The sequence below is a fragment of the Sabethes cyaneus genome, chromosome 1 (assembly GCF_943734655.1).
Source record: "Sabethes cyaneus chromosome 1, idSabCyanKW18_F2, whole genome shotgun sequence".
Lineage (NCBI taxonomy): Eukaryota > Metazoa > Arthropoda > Insecta > Diptera > Culicidae > Sabethes > Sabethes cyaneus.
In genome coordinates, this window is record NC_071353.1 from 29,230,877 (window position 1) to 29,258,457 (window position 27,581).

General features: G+C 40.5%; 1 protein-coding gene across 1 annotated transcript in view; it reads left to right on the forward strand.

Moving 5' to 3' along the window:
* Positions 1-20,070, forward strand: part of LOC128745508 (sodium-coupled monocarboxylate transporter 1-like) — a 39,822-nt gene extending 19,752 nt beyond the window's left edge. The window contains exons 3-5 of the mRNA XM_053842583.1: positions 18,151-18,515; positions 18,574-18,884; positions 18,944-20,070. Of these exons, the coding sequence (XP_053698558.1) occupies positions 18,151-18,515; positions 18,574-18,884; positions 18,944-20,070 (1,803 nt within the window). The remainder of the gene's footprint in view (positions 1-18,150; positions 18,516-18,573; positions 18,885-18,943) is intronic.
* Positions 20,071-27,581: the final 7,511 nt, after the last annotated feature.

Below are 27,581 nucleotides of genomic sequence, written 5' to 3' on the forward strand. Positions count from 1 at the left end.
TTGAGCATAAAAATCGCATTTGAAATTCCGGAAATCGGCGATTCGTGTTTGAACCTTAAGGTCGCATACCATACGTATGGTAGAATTAAAAAGAATTTTTCCAAGTTTTTCTCGATTATATTAAAAGTGCCACCTGATGGCCGAATGGCCGATTCTGCGTAGAATTACTTACTAGATTTAATCTGATATAAATCCTACGATTATAAAATAAATCCTGCAATATTATGCCGCATTATGACGACAGTCAGGAAGTCAGCAGGCTTTATGCAAAACAACAAACTGAAAATTAGTAGCGATACCATTATCATTACAATCAGTGGCTTTTTTGCAAATAACTTATCAATGAATACATCAATCACATGACGCTTTAGACCAACATTGTTTTCCTGGACAAAAATATTAGTTTAATGCTAAATGTATCACTTTGGATGCCGACATTATCTAATGCGGTGAGTGATGTGGCTGGGATTGAAGAGTAGCAATCACAGCGCGGAATTCCCTGGTTCGTCTCCATTGAGTGTTCTATTGTTTTGACAGTAAATACTTGAGATATTATTCCCAACGCCCCTGGTGGCCGTAATCAGCAGGGGAGGGTGACAGGATTTTTCTGGCTCGTAGCAAGTCTAATCAGTAACCACCACTCTGATGGGTGTGAATAATGCTGCAAACATATTTACGCCAACCTGTGTGTGCTTAGTGCCTCATCGACCGTCTGTTTGAGACAGGCAGACGGCAACAGGCCGGCCGATTATACAACCGAATTAGAGCTGGTTCGGAAAACAATGAAAATCGCAGAAATCTTAAATTTTATAGGTTTTGCATCATAAACTCTCGGAAACGTAAGGTAGAATGGGTGTTTATTAGTGATTTATGTTCCTCGAATGACGTCGAAACACTTCATTTGCGTTTGTCACATTGATTGCCTATACGGGGAAATGATGAGAATAAATAAATGGACCAAAAAAGTAAAGCCTAGGTAGTGCTACATTCGGTTGGCGAAACTTGACCTTCTGTTTTTATTCGATATGATTCGCAGCCAGCTGTTAGGGTACAGGACAATTGCGAGTACTACGATCCTATTGACTTTAACAGCCTTTCCCAGTCGAGATTCGAACATACGATGAATGGGTTGTTAGGCCAGCATTGTACCTCGTGGCCAACTGGGAGGTAGAGTCCGTAATAAACAGACCGCAAGCCCTAATAAGTTTGTGGGTGAGCTTCCGACTGAATCTGCAAAACACAGCTATGAGTGTACAACTCATATTCCTAGTTCATCATACCTCAACGGGTCAGTGTGCCGTAATTAGGTAGGGATGTTCAGCTGGTTATTACAATATAAGGTAGCAAGTGTAATTAGCCTATTTAACGAACAAGGGTCAACCGGTTCTGTCGAAAATTATGTTTATTTATACACATACCAAGAGTGCCTCAGTTGTCAGTACAATACTAAACAAACCGGCTTTGCTATCGCTTACTGTCGCAAAAACTTTGAAAATAACACTTATGAAATTAACCATGATTATATTGACTTTAACAAAGAGGTGTAACTAATTTATTTATCTCGTTTACATAATTTTCAGTTAAGTTTATATTATTTTAGTCTTGATTTTAGTTTAAAAACCAGTAAACGAGTTCTACCGTGGACCCCCGGTAATTTGGACTCATCTAAACTAACGGAGTTAGTGTTCAATTTGAACAACTGAAAAAAAAGCAAAGCCTAGGTGCTACATTCCGTAATTGAAACTTAACCTTCTGTTTTTATACGACAGATTTCGCAACCAGCTGTTTGAGTACAGGACAATTGCAGGGTCACTTGCTACGATCCTATTGACTCTAACAGCCTCTCCCAGCCGAGATGCGAACATACGACGACTGGCTTATTAGGCCAGCGTCATACCTCGAAGCCAACTGGGAGGCTGAACAACTGACAACCCTTATTATGCTGAAACTTGTATGAATTGCCCACCCTGCTCTTTGTCATTGTTTCGGTGGCTTGATTTAGTTGGCAGTATTGCGATTATTATCTAAAATTTTTCTTTCGTTGGTTTAGTTGTGCGCCTAACAGTTGCGCGCAGCTCTGATCTGGTTGCTCGCAGTCAAAGTATCTCTTTTACACTCACACGAAATCTCGCAAGAAACTGTCAACGCAAGAGTGACGAGAAAAGCAACAATATTTCTCTCTCGCTCATCAGCTGAATGCTAGGGTAGCTTTGCCCGTTCAAACATGGATAAATTATTTACAAACGCAATCAGCATTTAAATTTTATCATTTTCGGTTAACGTAAGACATTGTAACTGTGTTGTTTGTAAGTCTGTACGTAATAGATCAAAACAAATGTTATCTAAGCAAAGAATAAGAGCATAAACATTGAAAACTTACACGTGCTTACACTGTCAATAATACATGATTTACCTTTGCGCACAACTATATAAAGCTGAAAAACGAAATATTTTCTCGGGAAGCACAATAACAAGCTGTGAATATTTAATTCGCGAATTTCTATCGGGATCGTTGGAAAAACTGAATATGAAACAAATTAAACACACTAGATCAGTACAAACAAATCAGGTTTATCTGCATTGTCTTCATAGGCAAATGATGTCATGTTGATTATAACATTTGAGCCATTTTTGAATCGCCCGCTCGTCGGATCACGTCTTCAATAGCGATAGTGATAAACATACAGGACAATCTATCTCGTTGCCGCAACCCTCTGGGCGATTCGAAAGGATTCGAGAGTGTCCCCGAAACGCGCACGTAGCACATCACTCACTCCAGGGTAACTTTGGTAAGCTGCGCCAGTTTGTCTGGAAACCCGTATTCGTGCATTATCTGCCATAGGCATTGCTGTTTGCGTTCAACTGTATCGTATGCTGCTCTGAAATGCACAAAAAATATGATGCGTGGGCTAGTTGTAATCACGATATTTCTGGAGGATTTATCAAAGAGTACAAATTTGATACGTAGTAGCACGGGCCCCCATGAAGCCCACCTGATACTGCCCTACGAATTCTCTTGTTGTTGGGGATAGACGATGCAACAAAATCTGGGAGAGCACCTTGTACCCAGATAACACAAGATCGTAATAGAAAGTTCACATTAAATCGTTTTCATGTCAATTTTACATTGCAATTGTATAATGATTAGAGTATGTCAAAACAAAGTGAACAATAAGTTGTTTTGCAGTCGTGCGTGTCCTCACTCCTCATATACAACTCATGACTGTGAATTATAAAGCAGTATAAATGGTTGCAATATTAGATTCTATCTTAATCATATATTCAGGAGTATTAAGTTGCGTGTTATAAAAACCATTGAATAAAATGCAAGATAGAATTACACATAATTGTCAAAATTTTCGCACGTATATTGCCTCCACTTTGGTACATATATGTTCTTATATGGTGTGAAATACAACTTTTTCGTTCAGATATGATTTCGTATATCTCAGTTGCAATCGAGATATACAAACCAAATGGTTTACTGGATAGGCGGCGTTGACCAACGTGATGCCGCGGTAATTACAGTAATCTAGCCGGTCGCCCTTTTTGTAGATGGGACAGACTACACCTTCCATCCACTCCTCCAGTAGTTTCTCCTCCTCCTAAATCTTTGAAATTATCCAGTGAAGTGCCGTTGCTACCGGTTCTTGGTCATTTTTGTAGAGTTCTGCCGGGAATCGGTTTCTGGTGGCTCTATTTTTTCAGCTGACCGATTTCTCGCCGAATCTCTTCGAGATGAGAAGCCGTCACGCTGTTGTCGTTTGTAGGCACTCTTAGGTTAACATCCGTTGCGTCTTCTTCTGCTATATCGCCGTTGAGGTGCTCATCGAAGAACTACTTCCATCTGTCGACCACCACGCGCTCGATTGTTATTATGTATCTTCTTTTGTCTCTGTCAGTTTTAGGTGTATAGCCCTTACGAGTTGGTTCATCATCTTGTAAAACTTACGTGTGTCATTAGCTCGGAATAGTTGTTTCAGCTTCTCACGATCTCTGTCCTCCTTCTAGCGCTTTTTCCTCCTCATGATTGTGGTCAACTCATTCCGCGCTCGTTTATACTTGGCCAAATTCTCTCTCGTTGATATGCTTAGATAGTTTTTAGAAGCTCTTTTTTCCTTTCTATCGCTTGTTGGTTTTTTCCGTCAAACCAGTCATTTCGGGCGCTCGAGGTTTTCTCACCTAGCCCTGCCGTTGCGGCCTCGTTGACGACCGACCGTATCATACTCCATCCGTTTTCGAGGGTCGAAGCATCTAGCTTCACAGAGGAAGGCAGCGCTTCATCCAGTACGTGCGCGTAGTTTTCGGCAACTCGCGGGTTTTCTAATTGCCGAATGTTTAGCTGAAGAGGGCGGCTTTATAGTCAGGTATAAACCGTCGATAGTTTTGAGCACACAAGTACTGCTACTAGCTACTGGTCCTAGTCAATACCCGCTCCCCGTAGGGAGCATACGTTGGTGATGTTCAAGAAATACCGTCCCTCGACCATATTCTCGGTCGATTTGATTCGAAGTTCGTTGGTCAGGTGATCTCCAGGTAGCTTTGTGAATATCTTTGTGGGGAATGAAAGTGCTTGTTATCAGCGAGCCTTGGGAAGCTGCAAAGTTGATGCATCGCTGGCCGTTATTTTCGTGTCGGTGTGCAGGCTATGTGACCCGATCACCGGTCTATACATTGCTTCCCTGCCGACTTGGGCGTTGATATCCCCGATAACGATTTTGATGTCCCGTCATGAGCAGCCGTCTTACATTGCCTCCAGCTGCGCAAAGAACGCCTCCTTCTCGTCGTCGAGTCTGCCTTCGTGGGGACAATGTACTTTTATGATGGTGTAGTTGAAGAAACGGCTTTTTATCCTCAACATGCACATCCTCTCGTTGATCGCTTTCCAGTCCATTACGCGATCCTGCATTTTGCCCAACACTACGAAACCCGTTCCTAGCTCGTTGGTCGCTCCACCGCTCTGATAAAATTGGGCTTTGCCGCTACGGATCCTACATACCTTCTCGTCTGTGCGACAGATCTCCTACAGTGCCACTTTCGGGGTTCTAACTGATCGAGCATTTAGCGATCTGCAGTTTCAGGTACCAAGTTTCCATCTCATGTCCTTGTTTTTTAACCTTAGTCCATATCGAATGTTCCCAGTAGAAATTTCCTGACTCTTTTTAGTGTTTTGTATTTAGATAGATAGCCGCACTAGGGCCTACTCTATCGAGAGTCGTGATGGGCCTGCCATCTTACAGTGGCGAGACTACACTGTGCCTCCTTCCCTGTTGGTATACGACCTTAGTTTCCACCGGAGTTGGTTACGCGATCTCCACTAAGGTTGGGGTCATATTCCGGCTGGTATCATGTGGGGGTAGAAATAGAAGCTACTGGGTAAGAGGCTAAGGAGCACTATGCATTATCCAACCATTTACCTGCCAACCATCTGCCTACGATGACGACCTTTGCTTTATTTCCACAACTACAGATGCCTTGCCGAATCATCAATTTGTGAGCAAATTTATCTGCGAAGGCAAATAGGAACTTACCTCGAGAGTTGCACTTTGGGAACGTTTAGGAAGGCAATATTTTTGACCCGAAATTTGTTGGTTTATCGTCCATTAAAAATATCCGTTATACTTAGTCACACAGTTTTCACGTTTTTTGACAACCAGTTTCTGGTTCGCCGAACTGTACAGTGCGCCGCAAAAAACCTTTACGTAAAATTACTTCCAGATAATTTCGGACTACCCTGTTAATCTCCGCTTGTAGTTTGCGGTCATATGTTTCGTAGTAGTTTAGTTGATTTGCACGATCCAACGTCAATGTCTTCCTGTAAAGTTTGGATACAGTATCTACAGCCGATTTTTTTTAAATTTGAGAGCCTTTTCTCCTGACCACGTTAGGTTTTCAACGTGAGTGTACACATTTTTTTTACGTCTCTCGCGTTCCATCGTCGAAAACTTTTCAACACGGGTAAGAGCAATCAAACAATAATAATATCGTCGCATAGGAGTGTGTGGTGCGTATACGAGAACGATAGAATTGGAGCATAGAACAAGACTAGGTATTAGGCCCCGTACAGAGTAAACGCGACAGTGACGCGACACGACTTCGCTCTCATGTTGCTAAATGCACAGTCCACAGTCAAATTGAACAATGTTTACATGTTTACATTCGAACAACAAACAATCATGAATGTATCCATAGTAACTCCGTCAGGGCGAACTCGACGCTCCTCCAATGAATGTCAAAAGATTGTGCTCACTTGTGCTCAATATCGGCCATTATCGCTCGTGGAAAGCTGGATAACTACAGCAAGAAATATCGCGTCGCGTCGCATGTCGCTTGCACTCTGGCGGTCCCCTTAGACTACCTAATATAACGGGCGGCAGTAGTTTAATGAGTAAAACATTCGGGAATCAACCGAAAAAGCGTGGATGTGGGCCCCACTTGCCATTGCACAACCACATATTTTTGGTCTATATCAATATTTACCAGTTCATCAATCATTAATCATTCTTCACATCTTTCTCCCTTTCCAAAAAAAATCCTGATGAAATTTTTATCAAGTAAACAATCTGGATCTTGAAGGAGATCAACATGCAATTATTAGTTTCTCGGCACGACAACCAGAGGTGCTGCAGTAACTAGAAAAGTATTAACTGAAGTAGATACTAGCTAGTAAAGCTTGCTTCAGATAGTATTGGAACATTGCGTTTATTATTTATTATGGAATTCATTATCTTTTCTAACACAAATGTAGCATTTTCTTCATACTTTTAAGAAAAATACGGATAAAATTATTCGTCACGGTTTCGAAGGAATTCTCGATCTTTTCCTGTAATATGGCTCATTAGGCGGCGCAAACTTTTTTCGTCCATCGTTTTGGCAATCCTATTCCACCAGGCCTTTATCTGATTGATGTCTTTGACAACTTTTCCATTTGCCATGAGTCTCCTCTTCATGATTGCCTAGTATTTCTCAATAGGACGGAACTGGGGGCAATTGGGTGGGCTAAGGTCTTTCGGAACAAACTGGATCCCTTTCTCTGCATACCATTCTTGAAAGACTTTGCTATAATGACAGCTTGCCAAATCTGGCCAAAACATTACGGGATGATGGTGGGATCGAATGACCGGCAAAATTCGTTTTTGGAGGCACTCCGATTGGTACAGTTCCCACGTCATTGTCTTATTTGAAGTGTTGAAAAATTCATACCAGCAAAAAACTCAATGACATTTCAAGCACAAGAAATTTCATCTTTGATCAGAAACGCCGAACTCACATATGAATTTCTCTCGCTATTATATGCGATGTCTCTGTTGCTATGCGATGTGAATCAAACTCAGCTGTGAGCATTTTGCTTACTTCTTCCGCAGCAGGCATTTCATACAACGAACCAGAGAGCGAAAGAGAAAACACCAGCTGCGAAAAAAGCTAGCACACATTCATGAATGAAGATGGCAAACGAATTGGCAGAATTTACATATTTCCTTCGGGAGCATCAACATTTTCTTTACTAGAAAGTAAAAAGCCGAATAAGAATTAGATAAACATGTAGTTTAAATGTGTGTTTTAGTTAACTTTACGATTTATTTAGAGATTCATTCTCTTACGCTCAGTCACAGTTACGTATCGCACGAGAGAATGCCTATAAGGTTTTGCAAGGTGACGTCACGAATGAACGCAATTCATCCATTTGACATCCACTCGTGGTTTGTTTACTATTTGTTAGGCAAACACAATATGCATAAACTAAAGTTAAAAGTTTTAAAAGCGTATTGTTCAGCAGTGTCGCCCTCTAAACTACTCGGAATGGCAGTTTTTGTGCTTCTCTGACCTGCCTTTAACAATATTCACTTTAATCATTTTAACCCGCATTGTAAGTCGATGTAAACAAACCACTGATAGACGTCAAAAAAGCGAGGTTATAGAGCTTGCTAATTTGCGGTTGTGTTGGTGGTTTGTTTTCCCCCAGTTTGTAAAATGTCATGGAAAAACCAACAGCAACAGCAACAAATCGCGTGTACGTATACGCGGCATAGTGTGCGTACGAAAGCTGTCAGCAATCTCAATGCTCGTCCGTGCAAAACCTTATGCTGTTCAACAAGGAATTTGTACGTATCCAGCTTTTTACGCGCTATAATGGCGGACGCTATAAATTGTGTTCGTAATATGCGGACAATCTTTTTGACAACTCTGCATCCATCAAAACTGGGCACTCTTCTCCTGTAAGGCAGTGTTGCTCTTTCTTTCGTTTACGTAAAAGAAGGAGGGCAATAGTTTTGTTTACATTTCGCACAGTTTTGCTCTCCTTCTTTAGCGTAAATGAAAGAAAGAGGACGGTAGTGTTGCAAGAGAAGAGTGCCAGGTTTGATGTATGCAGAGTTGACAAAAAGATTGTACGCATATTACGAACACAATTTATAGCGTCCGCCATTATAGCGCGTAAAAAGCTGGATAGGTGTACAGCTCCGGGTAGCAGTTGAAGCAAAGCAGAATATGATCAAGCGGGAAGAAAAATGTGTGAGTTTTATGCTTCTTGCTATAAAAGCAGAAAAACTAACGCGTGAGTTTTTTCTGCATAGGATCAAGTTGACATGATTCACAGTTGATTTTGATTTTTGATGAGTTGAGAGATTTCGAGTTTTTAACATCACTGCTTATTTGTATCGAAAACTTTCGTTTTTCTGCCACAGCTACAAATGCCCTGCCAAATCATAAATTTTCGTGCAATTTGGTCGGCAAAAACAAATTTAAATTTGCTTAGAACATCCCCCAGAGCCGTTGCCAAGTGAAATTTTTGACCTGGCATTTGCCCGAAGTCAGCCTTTACATAGGTTTCATCCTTCATCAGAAGACACCCGTCGAACTTGGTTAATATCCGGTCGTATAGATTTCGAGCACGGATTTTGGCCATAGTTTGATAAGGCGCCATACGGCATTTCTGGGCAATTTCAGCTGTTTAGCTGGCCTAGATGCAGACCACAATGGATTTTCCAAATAACTGTGCATAATTTTTTCCCTTCTTTTGGCTTGCATGTTGTTTGTTTACAAAATACAATCGTTTTGCAGAATATCAAAAATACAAAAAATCAAAGTTTGTTCCAATTCTAAATGAAGCAAGCTTTAGGTACTAACACTAGTAGGTACTAACTAGAGTAGACATTCACCCTTTTTCTACGAGTCACGTGACTCAATTCGACAATTCTCGCGTAACTTTTCATAAGGACCTAAATAATATTGAGAGACTCTCTTTGGCGTCCTTCTCTTTTGATTGTTACGGCCACATAAATGCATTTTAACGAATAATTTCTTAACGTTTAGATAAACAGTGACGTTAGCAACCGATTTATACAAAGCTGATGTCTTAAAGTTAATTTGCATCGCCGTGGCAAGCGAAAGAGAAGGGGCACAAAGAGAATCTCTCATTGTTACTGGGATCCTTTTGAAAAGTTACGCGAGAATTGTCACTCGGCGAGTCGAATGGGGTGATGTCACTTAGCTTAAGTGACTTAGGTGATAACCGTGTCACCCGAGTCTCCTAGTCACCATCGTTTGTGACAAAGCGAGTCACCTAAGTAACAATTGTCACCTCATTCGCGTTGACTCCAAAATAGTCACGTCACTCGCCTCGCAGAATAAGGATGATTATTTTCAATAAACTACAATCCGCATTCCGCAATGACCGCTGTAGAAATTTCATCTTATCCCTTCATAATATCGCGGATTATGGAAATTATTTTTCCCTTGCAAATTTGTTGTTGCTAGGTATCAGCTTTCTGATAATGTATAACGAATACAAAATTCAAATACATTTAAGACTGCATGTAGAAACTGGGTAATCAGCTGGAATCAGATGCATTTTTTGCTGTATTCGTAGTACAAAGTAAAATACGCCAATTGAATTTGAGCTTTAAGCTTATCCGATTGTAGTAAACTATAAGATTGTATCTTGAATAAATAAATAACATAATAACAAATAACATTTGACAGACAGTTCGATGTTGGACGGACCATTTATTGAACAGAATGACAGGTATTGGACAGACTGATAGACAGACTAGAACTAAACTACTGTAGCTATCTTCTAAAAACATGTCAACAGGTGTAATGATATTTGGTATTTGCTTTTACTTTTCACTATAATTTTCATAATTTTAAACAGATAAGATTCTCTCCCATAAACCCTATTTTTGAAAGATTTAACAAAAACATAAGGCAATTTTCTAACCTCAATTTCTACCTTCTAGCTTCTAAGTTTCTAACTAAGCTTCTAAGTTTCATTATACGAGTTGCGTACTTCTTTGCGAAAAACCTACACATACAAATTTTTCATACACATTTTACATCCAGCTTCTGATACTAAATCCTGCATCGAATACCCCTGAACGGTCACGTCGTCTATTTTCCATCTGGAAACAATTCACTCCCGACCGTTCCGTTTGACATCCCTATAGCTGGACGTCGATCATCGAGTCGGTGCGGTGTCGGCGCGTGTCTTCGCCGCGACTACCCACGAAACCTATATAGCACCGAGTGGTGGATTTAATTGTTTCAGTTCTTTGTAGAATTCGGCCGCGCAAGACCGCACGGTAGTCGGCTAGACTAGGGACTGTAGTGCTGTGCGCTCACAACTGGCGGCTTCTGTCTGCGGGCCCAATTGCTTCTGCTGTCGCGTCGTCGGTTCGTGTGTTATCACCGAAGTCGGTATCGGTTACATTGGGGGCATTGTTTGAGGAAGTGTTTTCCATGGGGTCTTACCCCTATCCGACATATGTTTGAGCGTTATCAGTTATCATCAGAACGCGCGCGCGGTCATTGCCGGGGTTGCAGTGGGCCGATCGACAGACGTGCATTCCTCTGCTACGGGCGGGCTGGCAGTTTGTAGTTTGAGAAAAACTGTGATTTTAATGAGCTGTGATTCTGTGTTGATACATTTGATTGAAGAGGAAGAAAACAAAATCCAGGAGAGGAAGAAACGTTGCCGGCTTTGGGTGAAAAATGCTGGTAATTTTGAAGCTACTGAATTCGGTTGGGGATTGTTGGTACATTTGGAACATTAGTCACAGCATGTTTTTTGACGTCGGCAACTTCGGAGGCATTGGCGCTGTGTCGTTGATCTGTTTAGCAAAGGTTGGCAGTTTCGCCCGTTTGATAGCGGAATTGCGCGGCTCGGCAAGACCTCAGGCACCGACGACGCTATTATGACGCTATGGTGTCGTTTGAGCACGTGTAGCTTATCATTTGGATGTGCCCGTGGTTGAACATGACACCGCCGCCCGATGGGAGAATGAGTTAAATGAGTTCGTGCACCAGATTGCCTGTGATGTCCACCTTTGTCCAATAATAATGTTCATTCGGCTTACCGTCGCGTGGTCAGCCCACCCGGAATGATGGTATTTACTTATCAATGTACCGGATGGCTCGCATGTTCCTGCCGATCGCTAAATCACTTTTATCGGTGACAATTGACACTAAAAGAGGCCTTGTCGAAGTTTTTTCCAGGGTATTGCGCATATCAACATATGACCATATTCTTCTAATGATGTCAGTTTTGCAATGGATCAAAACAAAATTTGGCAGAAAACACGATAGATTCTCTTCTTAGAAGAGCTAAACAATATCAAAAGACGTGAGTGATAAGTGCAACTAAAGTAACATTTCCCCATTAGCTCGAAGTCGACATGATGCATTCAAAAACTGGGTTAGTGAGCGGTTAGTTACAACAGAAAACAGAATGTTTGTAACGTGACATAAACTTTCATCGGAATCAGTGAACGTTTTGTATATGTTTCTAGTTTCTGTTTTTCTCGGCACCATTCAAGCTAAGCTGGGAGCTGATTTTGTTTTATCAAGACAGTTTGAGCTCTGTTTCCTCCGGGTTTGATGGTAAACGGTCTGAACCGGATAACATCCAACAGACAATGACATTCATTCAATTTCCTATCAGCAAATCGATTGAGGCTATGTTGTTTATTTTTCAAGTAAATTTTGTAAGTCTTCCAAAGATTGCTCCAAGCAATAACAATTAATCAGCTCTGCCAAAGTATGTTCCAACACAAGGAATTTGCTTGAGGAAGCATTTTTAAACATTAATTTTCGATATAAAAAGCTTGAAACTTTACATTGATTTGAATAGGTAATTAATTATTAAAATATCTCTCTATTTGAAAAAACTTGGGTAAATTAAATTTCGATATTAGTAAGTTTGTAACAGGTATCCAAGCACCATTTTTGCAGATGACGATTAATTTTAAGATATGAAAAATATTAAAATGTGATAACTGTACGCCGACCTGCCATAAAAAAATTAGTAAACATTTGTTCATTGTTTGAGTAAGATTACAGCCTTCGTTTAATGGGGAAGTTATGCATGTCAACCAGAATCAGTTGCACCGCGATCACAAAATACGGTAGAACAAAAAAAAAAAGTAATACTAATGCTACAAGTTGCAGCATTTCTTACAACATGGAGAAGAGGAAATATTTTTATTTTTCATTATATTTTACCTTAGTGTGCAGCAACATTAAAAGGAAAACTTGAAGCGAAAGATTACAAATTCTTATTCTGTTTCTTCTGTAATAATTGAACTTTTGTAATGATTGAATTTTTTCGCATAAAGTTGAGCAAATGCCAACAATAAATTATCAGCCGATAGCTGTACACCCGCTGTTTTAATTTCCTCAACTATCAGTAGCCTCAACTATTAGCCGCTACAATTAAAAGCTGAATTGGCATATTGCTGAATAACACCAAAGACTCCATTAACAAGAAGACTGATAGCTCTGCCAAGTGCCAATGTTCCGAAGACACTGATGGTGTGAGTGAGTGCACTACTATTCATATCATCACACCAACCTAATCAAACAAACAAAAATTACCAACACTAATGAATGATGAAAAGATTACCACCTTCATTAAAAGAAGTGCCGCCGATGGTGACGCTTGATGTTTATATAGCAAAATAACAGAGGTGGCAGTCTTCTTGCTAAAGGGGTGCATCATTAACATCAACCATGCATTCATGTTTCAAAAATCACGTGCATCTGTTTTATCTTTGCACGTAGTGCCGCCGCATCGCGACGGGTGCGTGCTGGACGCCGTTTTTCTTAAGTATTTTAACTTTCAATATAAATGCATGTTCATGCATAACTTCTGCATAAATTGAATTATAAGCTCAATCTTTACGAAAAAAAACTTCAAGGTACATATCCACATGGGATGGTATGGGATTTAGTTTTAGTAGTTTAGATTTCTGGCTATTTTATCAGGCTATCGTAGTCTCGGCAAGGGATGCAAAAATGTGCTTATTAATAGAAACATGAAAAACTTAGCTTTGCAATTAATTTGTACTGTACTGAAAACGATTTGACTAGATCTGTCAAAGATCGTGCTCATCATCTTAGACATTATACCATTACCTTGACGAAGTTACCTGTTGGATTCTAATGAGCTTAACAATCTATCCGAAATTCGCACACAGCACTGCATACTGTACAACGTAATCAGTTGCTCTGGAAAGCCAAAGCCATGGATTTTCCATAGCTGTTTGCGGTCGATGGCATCTTATACAGCTTTGAAGTCGATGATCAGTCGATGGGTTGATGAATCACTGGCAGTTGATAGATGGCATTGAGTACGGTTATCGTACGATAGTTCACACGGTCCAGCTGGTAGTCTTTTAACGTGGAATTAAATAAAAAGAAAACTTGCCGAATTTAATTTTTCTATGTATATTTATTAAGTATTTCGCCGTCAGGCTTCCTCAGTGTCTGTTTTCGAACTAACTCCGAAAACAGTTAGTTTGAAAACAGAAACTGAGGAATCCTGCAGTCGTAGGTGAAATACGTATCTGTCAAGAATAAATATACATTTACTTACCTATTAATGTGTCCATGTCCGCCGGTCCGGCAGAACAAAGGGATGAAATCAGAGATCTCCACTGCTGACGGTTACCCGCCATGGCTTTTACCTGTCGCCAGGACAGGTTCTCGTCTACAGCCCGGATGCCGTTGGCTAAGCTCCGTCGCCATGAGCCTCTGGGTCTGCCTCTTCTACGCTGTCCTTGTGGATTCCAGTCGAGTGCTTCTCTGCAAACCTCGTTCGCTCCTTTCCTCAAGGTGTGTCCGATCCACTTCCACCTACGTTCACGAATTTCTATTGCTATCGGCCGTTGATGACATCGACGATGGATTTCCTCGTTGGATATCCAGTTGTTAGGCCACCAGGCACGAATGATATATCGCAGGCATCGGTTATTGAATACCAGCACTTTTTACGTTGTTTCCACTGCGACGCACCACGTTTCGCAGGCACGTAGAGTGATCTGGTTTGAGCGCCAAATGTTTCGCAGACACCCGCAAAGGCACCCCTGGCCTTCCTGATCCGTGTGGCTATATCAGTCTTGGTACCACCATCAGGCGTTGTTTGGCTACCAAGATATTGAAAGGCGTCTACCTGCTCAACTTGTTGTCCCGCTACTGTGAAGTTGGTGGCATTGTCAGTGTTCACTACCATAGACTTAGTTTTCGCATGAATACATTGACGTTGAATACAATGAATACAATACATTGAATACGTTCGCATGAATACATTGACTGTGAGACCTGCTGCTTGGGAGCTCTCGGAGAGGTCATCTAACTTGCTCTGCATGTCGTTTCGGCGTTGTGCGAGCAAGACAATGTCGTCGGCTAGGTCGAGGTCATTTAGCTGCTCCATCGTTAGAGGATTCCAAGGTAATCCTCGATTTGGTCTACTGTCAATTGCTCCAACTAATATCTCATCCATAACGATGAGAAACAGAAGCGGTGATAAAATGCAGCACTGTCTCACGCCAGCAGTAACCCTTATGGGGTCGGACAAGACGCTGTCGTGCAAAAACTTGCACGAGAACGCCTCGTACTGAGCCTCGATGAGATGGACTAGCTTATCTGGAACTCCTCTACGCCTAAGTGCGCCCCAGATGTTTTCGTGATTGAGTCGGTCGAACGCCTTTTCGAAGTCAACGAACACCAGCAGAAGAGAGTCCTGGAATTCGTTGATCTGCTCCAATATAATGCGGAGCGTTGTGATATGGTCTACACATGATCGACCAGCACGGAATTCAGCTTGCTGCCGCCGGAGATTAACGTCGATCTTCTCCTGGATCCGGTTGAGGATTACCCTACAGAGTACTTTGAGAGTAATACAGAGCAACGTGATGCCACGCCAGTTACCGCATTCCGTTAGGTCTCCTTTCTTAGGGTCTTTGACCAATATGCCCTGCATCCAGTCCACCGGAAAAGTTGCGGTTTCCCAAATATTGCTGAAAAGCTGATGCATCATCTGGGCTGACAAAGATGGGTCAGCTTTGAGCATTTTGGCTGAAATACGATCTATCCCTGGCGCTCTATTGGATTTCATACTCTTGATGGCTGCTACAATTTCATCCAGCGATGGCGCCTCCGAGTTCACGCGATTTATTCGACGAACTGTAGGCGTCGTACACTGCTGGTTTTGTTGGTCTCTGACATTTGAAACTCGGAAGAGTTCGACCTATATTATTTTTTTTATGATGACTGCTTGAAAGGGCTACGGCCCCCTATCATGCACAGCAGTATTTAGAGTCCCACACTGGCACGAGGCTGCTGATTAGCTGTCTCTATCATGGAGATCAGATGCCGTTTTGATCAGTTGCCGCTCCCAACATGGAGAACAGACGCTCGGAAGCTCGAAAGAGCCCACGTCACTACCGTGGACCCCCGTTCGTTTGACCGTTTTTAATCTGAACACTTTTTAATTTGAACCCCGCTGGTTTGCACGACGTGCAAATTAAAAGTTGTTCAAATGTCATTCTCAATATGACAACATTTGCTTATGCAACAATGCACATAAACACGATTTTTTGGTACTGACCTAGCGTGTTTAATCTGTTTTACATTCTGTTTTCCCAACGATTATGATAGAAATCCGGTCGGAGAATGAAATATTCGCTGCTTGCAACTGTGAACTAAAACAAACCACCAAAACAATAATAAACAGCAGGGCGACCAGTTTATATAAGTTTCAACATATTTAGGGTTGCCAGTTGTTCAAAATAAAAACTAACCTCGTTAGTTTGCATAAGGAATCGTTCAAATGAACGGGGGTCCACTGTATTAGCATACACTCTAAAAAATCAACACGTTGCATCCACGTGAAAAATAATGTAAACTTCCAGCAACTTACATGAATTTCAGATGCTAGTTAATGGGAAAGTAGATAAAATTCATTGGAATCGCACATTAACCGATTTGTATGAGTGCAAGTTACCAATAATTCACGTGAACGTCACATGAAAAGTGCGGCAGATGAGAATTACTTATGTTTTCACGCAAACTTGACGTGAAGATTTTTTTGCGTGTATGACCAATATTCTACTGGGGTTATTCGTAGAGCTACTACTTCGTAGAGATAGGGTCTGGCTAGTTTCTGTTCCAAAGCCAGAAATATTGATTCATATTCGCTTTAAAAATTGTATTCGAAAACAATGGACAAACCAAACAGGTTGTATTTTTCTTCTTCTTAAGTCTGATTCTATTCAAACTTTCTGGAAATGAAGTGCTACTAGGTACAGCGTTATTACGCTTTGACATCACTGCTTTATTAAACCTCTTCTCCTAACACAAGAGCTCCTAGGCGAGGCCTTCTCCCCTTTCATCAAGTTTTGGGTAATATGAGAACCGACTTGCTTAGCCATTTTTAGCCATACTTCCTTCAATTAAAGTGCCTTTTCGATCACGTTTGGATTTTTACAACATCGTATTCGATGCACGAAACCAGCATATGCATGCTATTTTGGAGGCGATTATTTGCAGATTATTTGTGAACATTTCGCATTCATAAGTATATGTAAACGACGAGATCCGACTCTACATGATTAGGTCCATAATGCTAAACAATTCTGTGATGAAAATCGTATGTAAATCAGTTGTCATCATTTTGTACGATTGAATATAAACTAGGGTGCGTTTTAATAAGTTTTGTGTACGATTTCGATATTTAGCATAATTTTTTATACATTTATATACGATTCGATTTGTGGTTTACTGGGAGGTCATAACTCTGAAACATCTGGAAAGTTCTTAATCAAATTTGGTACACATGTTCCTTGACATTAGGGAATCAGCACCGGGAAGTTGACAATAGGGGGGAATCCCTTGCAAGGGGTTGATAGATCTAAAAAAGTAAAAGGGGTTGTGTTTCCCTTGCAGTTAAACCATAACATAACAGTTGTGCAACTGACTTTGAGAAAAGATGGGGTTCCACCGAGGAGGAATATATGGTAAATAAAATTTTGTTTCGTTTCCATTATAGTAATTTTCATTGAGCAAACCGATGCATAATTAGCTATGTGACAGAAGGGGGAACTGACATGTTGGGAGACGAGGAACGTGAGTATGAATGTATGTTCCGCCATAACCCCGGAACTTCTGTACTGTTTTTCATCAAACGTCGTTTGTCAAACACATGTTTTTTGGCTAAAGAGAATCAGCACCGGGGGGTTGACAAAAAAGAGGGAGACGGTCTCTTACAAGGGGAGCGAAAGGTTTAAATGGGTAAAGCGGTGCGTTTCTCTTACGTTTGGAACGATAGCAATTGTACAAGTAGTTTTATTTCTGAAAGGGGGAATAGGGTGGCCATTAAAAAGGAGGAGGTTCAAAAACGTAAAAAAGGCTTTGTGTCGATTCATAGGGATTACCGAGAAGAAGACAGATTTACAAGTGGTTTGTGGACAACGTGAGAGGAACTGACAAAGGGAGTAAACATGCTCAAATGAAAAAAAAAGGATTTTGTTTCTTACATTATGGAAGCTGTTTTTATGGGAGAGTGACAAAGGAGCCCCAAGTGGGATCGGGCAATCAATAATGTATAAATGACCTATTGTAGTCCTGCACAGGGGTTTATGTACGAGTTTTTGGTTCAACCAAACCAACTACACAAAGTGGATCGAACCAGAAATACTTTAAGCAACTCATCAATCATAACTCTTACGCAAGAATACCATACTGACGTCCGACTGTCAGACTGTAGACATATTTTGCACTATATATCGTTTTTTTTATCGCATTTCTAAGTCGACATTCATGTATCTGTACAGTCATACCAATCGATTTGTATATTCCAAATTTCTTTCATTCCAGCAACGCCAGCTAGATGAACCGACCGTTGACAACCTGTGGAATTATCTGGTGTTCGTCGCCTTCGTAGTGATCTCGGCACTGATCCCAATTCGCAAGCGACTATGCAGCCGCAAGGTGAAAACGAAAGAGGACTACGCATTTGGGGCGGGACGTATTTCCATGCTAGCTATGATGCTGTCCATCACCCGCGGTACGCTTGGTGTCATCTCGGTTTTGGGCTATCCGAGTGAGTTCTTCTACCATGGCACCGCAATGTGGGAGACATTGTATGGAATGATTACGGCATATCCTATTGTGTGTCTGGTCTTTATTCCGGTATACTTCGATCTGGGTATCACTTCCGTGTATCAGTATTTGGAGTTGAGGTAAGAATTCTAAGTAAGTAGGTATTTACTAAAACCAATTAACATTGGAAAATTCAAGGTTTAATAGCCGGCTGGTTCGGTGTTTAGCTTCGGGAACGTACATCATGCGCTCGCTCTTCAGTCTAGGAATTACCATTTATACACCGACGGTGGCATTAAACACCATCATTGGAGTTCCCTACTGGGTTTCGCTGGTGTGCATTACTGTTATCAGTATTTTCTTCAATGCCCTCGGTGGCATGAAAGCCGCAGTTGCCGCAGACGTGATTCAGAGTCTAAGCATGACAGCCATGTTGGTGGGAATCGTTATTTACTGTACTGTAGCAACTGGAAGCTTTGGACGAATGTTTGAAATTGCCGCCGAAAATGGTTCGATCAATCATAATTTTCAATCACTAAAATATTGATAACCTTTTTTGTAATTTTAGGTCGCATCAACCTGTTTAATTTTGCAGCAGATTTACACTTAAGAGTGACAACAACGTCAGCCTGGCTGAGCGAATTATTCACATCGCTTAGTTTGCTGGGTTGTCAGCAAAACTTCGTACAACGTTACTTAAGCATGCCAACGCTCTGCAAGATCAGGAGAACCATGCTGGTGAACATCCCGCTAGTAGCGATTCTGTTCTCCTTACCATGGCTAGTGGGAATAGGAATATATGCTCTATACTATACCTGCGATCCGTGGAAAGCAGGTTATACCGAAAAGATGGATCAAATCTTGCCATACTTCATAGTGGACTATTTTGCAAATGTGCCAGGAGTATGGGGCTTATTCGTGGGAACCCTATTCAATGGAGCACTTACTTTTAACATATCTAGCCTCAACTCGCTTGCCATTGTAACGTGGGAGGATTTCCTCTCAATCGTTCCAGCGCTAAAAGGGAAAAGTGATAGCTTTCAATTGACTGTGATTAAAGTAGTTGGTTCAGTTTACGCAATAATTATAATGGGAATTGGATTCCTCGTCGGTCTATTATCAGGAGTTATAGAATCATCGATTTTAGTACTTTCCGCTACGTCCGGACCCCTATTAGGAGTGTTTATACTCGCAATGTTTGTGCCATTCGCCAATTGGAAAGGCGCTGCACTAGGAATGGTTCTTTCACATGCCATAACAATCTGGATTTTTACGGGTCGCTTATTATACGTGGAAGTCAATGATTCGTTGCTTCCAACCTCCATAGACGGTTGTGGTACACAATTTCGGCTCGAATACAATATTTCATCTTATTTGTTTAATGCTGAGCTTGGGCCAGCGTCTGCATCCTTCGAGGAATCCTTACTATACCGAATATATTCCGTATCCTATATGTACTACAGTGTGTTTGGTACTATTTTAACAGTCTCCGTAGGGATAGTATTTAGCTTAGCAACGTGGAGTAAACTTGATGCTTACAATACGAAGATGCTACATCCGGCTGTGCGGTGGCTCCACTCCCGATCTCCATTCGGTAGTAAACGCTTTGGGTCATTTGATCTGAATAAGAAGATTGAACATCACCCTGAAACGATAAACAGTGTTACAGCGGAGAGGATCACCGCTAAAAGTTGATTTTATTCTGTTTAGTATTAGTAATTATACAACGAAATTTTGTAAATATAGCTACTTACTTTTAGACTGACTTGTAAAGAAACAGTAAACCGAAATAAAACTAGTATATGATTATAATTGCACAATTCTTTCGTATTTACCCTAGGCTATCTTGGTTACCCTTGTTGAAAAGCGTGTCTCTTTTTGATGCCCGTTCGCAGGATCGAACACTGAAAAGCCAAAATAAATATCATGCAGCATCTAAAGGAGTACGAAAGTATATCAGAAACGTGCACTCAGTACAACGAAGCTTTAATCAGCCACGTCAGTTCAACAGAAATTATTACTGCACAATCTGCCATAACTGTTCTCCTTCAACTTTATCGTAAGTTGCCTCGAAATCTTCGAAAACATGATGTGTGGGCATGATGTATTCTTAACATTTCGGAAGGATTTATCAGAATGTGAATATCTGATCCATAGTAGCGCACCAACAAACATTTTTGTTTACTAGTAGCCTATTAAACTGTTGTATAGCTAAAACCAATTAAACAAGTGCTTGATAAGCTGCTATACAACAAAAAATGTTCCTTGAGGCACGCGGGCCGCCATAAAGCTACCTTATGAATTCTGTTGCTATTGGGATAGACTGCTATTGGGATGGCCCTAACGGTATCTCCGCGAATAGACGACGACGCTAGCAGCAATGGCATGCAAAGTATGCGGCGGTGGCCAACAAATCAACGCAAGCGGCGATGGCAGCCGCGTGACGTGAAGATAGCAATTTTCTCTTCCCGCCGGTCTAGGATCTGGACTGCAATCTGCGTGAACCGAGCGGATCGCACTGGCGTTTGGATTCTTTCCTTACGGAGACCAACTCGTAAATCCGGCAACCACCTTAATGGTGAGTGGTGCTTACGAGATCGAGATACCAAATCGACGACAAATGCATTCTAAATGCACCGATAGAGGTACGCAACCTCGAGACGATCGATGCACCCAGGGGATCCGCCTAGTTCACCGATCTGACCTTATTCGTCCATCGAAGAATGACGCGTTCAAAATGGTGGCTTCCCAATCAAAGGGACCGCCAACGTGGTCGATGCAAACTAAGAATTTCATTAGCACACACCAATAAAATTCAATCGATCCTAACCTTTACCTTTTTCCTGGCCCACAATTATCACGACTCACGGCTTAACTTCTGTCGGTAAGACTAATTTAATTGTTAATTCTTTTTCTAAAAATAAACTCTAATCAACTTACTCGCGACTGCTTAATTTTATCACACACGACTCACGACTTTTTTAAATAAATTATTCACAGCGAATTCTAGAAAATTTAATAATTTTAATTCGAAGAAAAACTTATATCACATTTCATACTTTTAATTTAATTTACCGGCTCGCGTTTCGCTACAAATCACTTCGAATTTCACTTCTCGACGATCTAAGTAGGAAAGACCTGCTTTAAAATTTCTCAGACTCATGTAGCCTAAAAGTTTTCTTAGTCCAAGTTTCTTTTCTCTTTCCCTAGATGGTGTTTCCGGTTTCTTGAAACACCGATTCTAATTCCTAATTTTCTGTCCTATCCATGTATGACTATAATCCCCTACCCGAAAGAATTTCCACCCATAACCATCAATCGGCAGTTGATAGTTATTTCTATTGGTTAGAGCACTGGTTGTATACTTAAAGGCTAATGTTCATATTTACTAACGCTACTTATGTAATGATTCTATACTCATTACAAATGCGTAAAACAAGCCTAGCCTAAAAGAATATTAGTGTAAACAACTTCGTAAAATAAACGTCAACCGTAGTAAATCCATTCAAAATTTCACCCGAATTGCCAATATATTAGCGCTACAACATATATTTTCCATTTTTCTTACCGCATATTTTATCATTAAACCAGTGCAATGCGATGGGCGCAATGTTTTTGTCACCAATGTAACATTTATCAAAGTAGTAACATTATTTCTATATGCATTTGGAAACAATTTAACAAAATCAAGAACACAAACTATTGCTTTCCTGCTACCTTACAGAAATTAAAGATTGTTTTTATTACCCATGGTTCCCCACGTTGAAGGGATTTTACGAATGCAATCCTATTTTATCAACAGCGCATCTTTTCACTACACTTCTAATGAAACGGCAAGCATGCTTATTCATACACAGTCATATTATAACCGAACACTACAGCTGTAGCACATTTTTCCAACACAGATATCAAATTCGTCTAGGTTTAGTCGTCTCGCAGTAAAGAATTTGCGATCTGTTGGGACAATGAAGTTGTGTCATTTTTTCTGGCACACTTCCCTAACACAAACATCAAATTGGACTAGGTTTATTCGCGTTCGTAAGAAATCTGTTGGCACGAGGGGACTCGGTCACTCTTTCTGGCGTACTTCCCAAGCAAGGACATCAAAATGGTCTAGGTTTAATCGCAGTGCGGTGTAAAGAAATCTTGTTGAAATGAGGGAGCTTGGTCACTTGTTTTGACTTACTTCCCAAGCACAGATATCAAATTGGTATTGACCTGTTCGACAGAAACTTATGCGCTGACGGTGGTGGTCTTTGGAACTAGCCGAACGGTGAGAAAAATGACAGTTTGCTTCAAGAATCGGAAAAAAGTTCACTTTTTTAATTTTCTTAATGTAGTAAAACAATGTACAAGTAAAATTATTATTGCAAAATGTAAGAAAATTGAGTACTTTATTTTTGGTATATACTTTGTCAGTGGTTTGTTTACAGTATATACGAGAAAATAATGTTTTTGTATATTTATGCGATAACAAACAGGTTACATATCACGCTAAAGTATAAAAATCCACGTGCTTGAATGGTAAAAAACTTGTTTTTTGTGAAATTAATATAAACCAGGCTATTGCAAGCAAGATACAGGATAACTAAAGAGAACATTCATATTTTCATGAAGTGCCGGAGCAACACCCAAGGAGCAAAACGGCAGCAGTTAAAAGAGCAGGTGTGGAATAAGAGTTGCGTGGTAGCATCCGGTGCTGAATAAGCGAATTTGCTGAAGTACGTGTTGTTTAAACGTTATATCCCACATTTTTGCTAGCTTCTAATCAACATCTACATGTTGTTATTTAAGTGTGGAACGAGAATCGAATAGGCATTGTGCAAACGTATCAGCAGCACACCTAAGAGCAGGTGTGGAATACCGGTCGCTTAAAAGCTTCCGTATCAGCTAAGAGCAATTGTGGAGAAAAAGTAGAATAAGAGTGGAATAAGCATTGTGCAAACGTTTCAGCAGTATTACAGAAAGCACGTGTGGAATAGTAGTGGAATAAGGATGGAATAAACGTGGCGCAAACGTAGCAGCAGCATTGCTGACAGCACGTGCAGAATAAAAGTGGAATAAATGTTGCGCAAACGAATCAGCAGCATTGCTGAGAGCAACTGTGGAATAGTGATGGAATAAGGGTCGAATGAAAGTTGCGCAAACGTATCTGCTGGATTGTTGAGAGCAAGTGTGAAATATGTGTCGATTAATCGTCGTACAAACGTATCAGTAGCACCACCAAGAGCAGGTGTGGAATAAATAGTGCTTGATGGCAGCCAATAACACCAATAACTTGAATGACACTTTATACTTTACACTTTATAATTTATGTAAATAAATTTATATTAGGTACACTTTATTTTTTTTTACAGATTAAGAATAGAAAAAAATTGCATTACCACTTTTAGCAGAGACAAGTCTTTGCTGGTCGTGGCAATCCTTTTATTTGTTTCTGGACGGTATGTATCTTCTCCCTCGGCGTGTCGTTATCCCTCGTCCAAGGCAACCAGCTCTGCTTGACGCTTTGCGAGTTACTCACAATAGATTTGCTCAGCGAGATGAATTGCGTCGGGCTAAAGCCGCCAGAATTGTTATGGTCGGGTGGCATAGTGGCGATACCACCACTGCTGGTAGCGCCGTACCGTAATCGCGTGACCAGCTCCCGCTGCCAGTGCGCAAAAACCCCACTTCTGCTCGTGCCATCAACTGCTGCTTTTTGTTTTTTAGATGAAAAAAACTAAATCCGATCCGATGACAAATATACGTAGCGTTTAGCTCAGGAAGCAGTACTATCTGCTTAAACTAATGACGGGGTGACAATTCAAAGTACAAAGTACTATTCCTCTGCGGTACTGGCACGAACCACTTCTGCTGTTAACTAATCACTGCTGCTGCTAACTAATAACATCACTGCTAACTAACTGAAGAATCGCACACAATGTTCGCAGCTAGCCGAAAGTTCTGGATTTCCAGTTTTCAGTGAATTTCACTCAGTAGCACCGCTCACCGTCGTCAATCTTCAAGAGAAAAAAACTTTGCGTTGTGAGTGTGTTATGTTGCTTGTATTGCTGGTGGTACAAGCGAAATACTTTAGCACAAATAGTTTATTAAATGTTTAACACGTGCAGGATAAATACTTCTAAAGCAATCTTGTACAGCAGATGCCAAACATGATTTAAGAAACTACTCTTCAGCGCTTAAATGTATTTTAGCCCATTTTTGTTCCACGCTTGACAAACTTAAACTGGTAAATCCACATCGGCTAAAAACTCGGCGCCTGTCATCTGTCAGATTATCTCAGATGTGTTCGTCGATGGCTTCCGATCGTCAAGATGTAAGTTCGAATCCGGATGAATGAAAAAAGTATAATGGCAGGCTTGATAAATTTTGAGTCAACCAACGATTTCCTACTAAGTCTCTCATTAAATTATAAAAATACGAATATAAAAGTGAACATGAAAATAACGAAACCCACAAAATAAAATAACAGTAGCTACTTCCTGCATATTTTATTCTTTTTGCTTATCTAAATATTGAACTGCTGTGGAATAAACGTAGCTTCAGTGTCATTAGCAGCAGTTCAATAAACATCTCTATGCGTACTGAATAAACGTTTTACTATACGTTGATTAACAGTCATACAAACGCATCTTCCACGTCCATATTCAGCACTGTGCTGTTTAAATTCTCCAAAACCAACTGTATAAGCATTGAACAGAGGTGTTTAGATATACTTTAAAAGCAGCTATACAACATGTGCTGAATAAAAGCTGTCGGTGAAACGTTTAATAAGCAAAAATTGTTCCTTGGGCATGGTTCGATAAGACTAAAAGATATTCGAATCTCCAGAACTTTGACTTGAACCGATACAAAACAAGCATAAGGATCTTGCAAAGTAGAAAAACATTCCAATAATATACAAAAACCGCTTTAGGATCACTGCTGTGTTCGATTAGTTAAGGTGCCACACTAACTTTTACAGTATTCTTCAAATTTATGCTCTTTCAATTCACTATGTTAAAAGTGTCTTTAAAATAACTTGTAAAACAGCAAATTTCTTATAAAACCTGATAAAAATTTAGTAAAATTTTCAATCGAAAACCAGTTAATTTACTGAAAATTTTTTTTTAAGTACTGTACCGCATGACATTTGTTTTCGTTTTTCTAACCATCGCAGCAGGTAGCGACACGCCGGCAGTTTTTACTCAAATTTGTCAATAGGTTTAGATCATCGTAAAGAATCTTCCAACCAATCACGAAGCGAGAGTTTTGGTAAAACATAGGTTCACTTTTTTCAATTTTTCAATAGTTCAACATCAAGAATCCATACTTTTCTTCATTTGGGCCAATTCTTAGAAGATTTTTCAATCGATTGGTGTAAGAATATTGAAAATCGATCGGAAAACCGCTGAGCTATTAGCGCTCAAAACCTATCATTTTTCGTGACGCTCGCATTTTTCGATTTTTTGGAATGACACCCTATCTCAAAACTTGCCGTAAGACGTAGTCCTACGTCAAAAGAAACAGCAAGTCACCGCATACGTTTCACTCGACAATGTTAGCAGTAAATTTATCTGTCAGGCGGTCGCCTTTTCTGGAATAGCACACTTCGTCAAGTCGACTGTCAAACACCATTCGTTAAGATAAGGATAGCACCACTCTGACTAAATTCATCCCGAAGGTTTGATTTGGCAAATAGATCGCCAATGTGATATCTTGCCGTTCGCTATTTCACACAACTGACTGCTCATCCGACTCCGACACTTTCCCTCTGTGCCGGTTACACGCTACCGGCAACTACAAGTTTCAGTCAAGTCATCCACCCCCACTAATATGAAGAATATCTCGTCCAGACAGGTGAGTTCATTTTTAATCTCAATACTTGGTTACTCTGTTCATTTTCACATACGTACAAGGCGCGCACCATATGAACTTGTTGTTTTGATTTGACGAAAACAAACGTTTTAAAAATATCAAATTTGCGCGAATTTTGCTTCGTCCGGATTGTTGAAAAGGAAATTGGTTCAGCAGTTCCGACTAAAACAATTTGGGTCTATTTTGGGTACTGGACAGAGGTAAGTTGCGTGTGAGCTATTGTCAAAGCTGTTAAGCAAGATGAAACGTATTAAGTTTTTTGTTTTTAACCAGGGATGAGATGACGCTTGATCAGTTTTCAATGTGAACGCATTCATATCACCGGGGTTCAGATTAAAAAAGGTCGTACCAGCGGGGGTACACGGTAATATGCTATAACTACATTGAAAGGTGATTTTTTGTCATAAATTCATCCCAGATATTTAACTAGGCCAGAAAAACAGTAGTATTAATATTGGTGTTTTGTCTACAATGTGATTCGGTTAAGTGTTTGTAAACTAAAATACGGTAGCCGTGGAACGTAAAAAACAAGGGAGTGAAAATGTCAAAATTTTGCGGACTAAACAAACACGCAAGATGGCAGCAATTCTGGAGTAACATGAGGAACAGAAATCCTTACGGATTGTCAAATTTCGAATCCTCTAAGAGGATCCCCAGCTTGCTCGCCGGCTGTTGTTGATTCGAAACGACCGGGTTTATTCAAGGCTTTCGTTCAGGAAAAATTTCACAAACTAACCTTAACAAAATCAACACCTCATTTACACCACAATTTAGCAGAATCACTAGTCTACGGCCCTGCACGTGCGATTTAATTTAATTTAAGTTTCTGTGACACTTGCTCCTTTAATTTAGCACATTTCTGGAACCCGCGAACCGGCCGGTTGCTTCTTTTACGCACGAAACTGTTACTAGCTATGGTGATGACGTTTGTTCACAGGTCACTCGCGGATTGCAGACTTTTATTCTTCAAGATCTGAGCGATGAAAATCGCTGATTAGGAACTGCACTTTACATGGCGACGTGTTGCGACCCGAAGGATGCAAACTTTCATCTAACTATTATTTGGACGGCAGTCAAAATCTTTCTATTGTGCCCAATCGCTCTTTTCTGTAGCTGCTGAGACTTGATCTACTTGATGCGATATAGCTCAAGCTTGACGGTGAATGGTCCTCAATTTTTTTTTAGCTTGTGAATAATCACTGAACAAACCATTACTTTTTTATTTTATACTAGCTGACCCGACAAACTTCGTATTGCCACAAATTAACCTGTGTTGTACATAAATCATGAATCTCGGATGATCTTTGTCACAATCTCGAGTTTTGCAAGCCCCCCAGTGGGCGGCG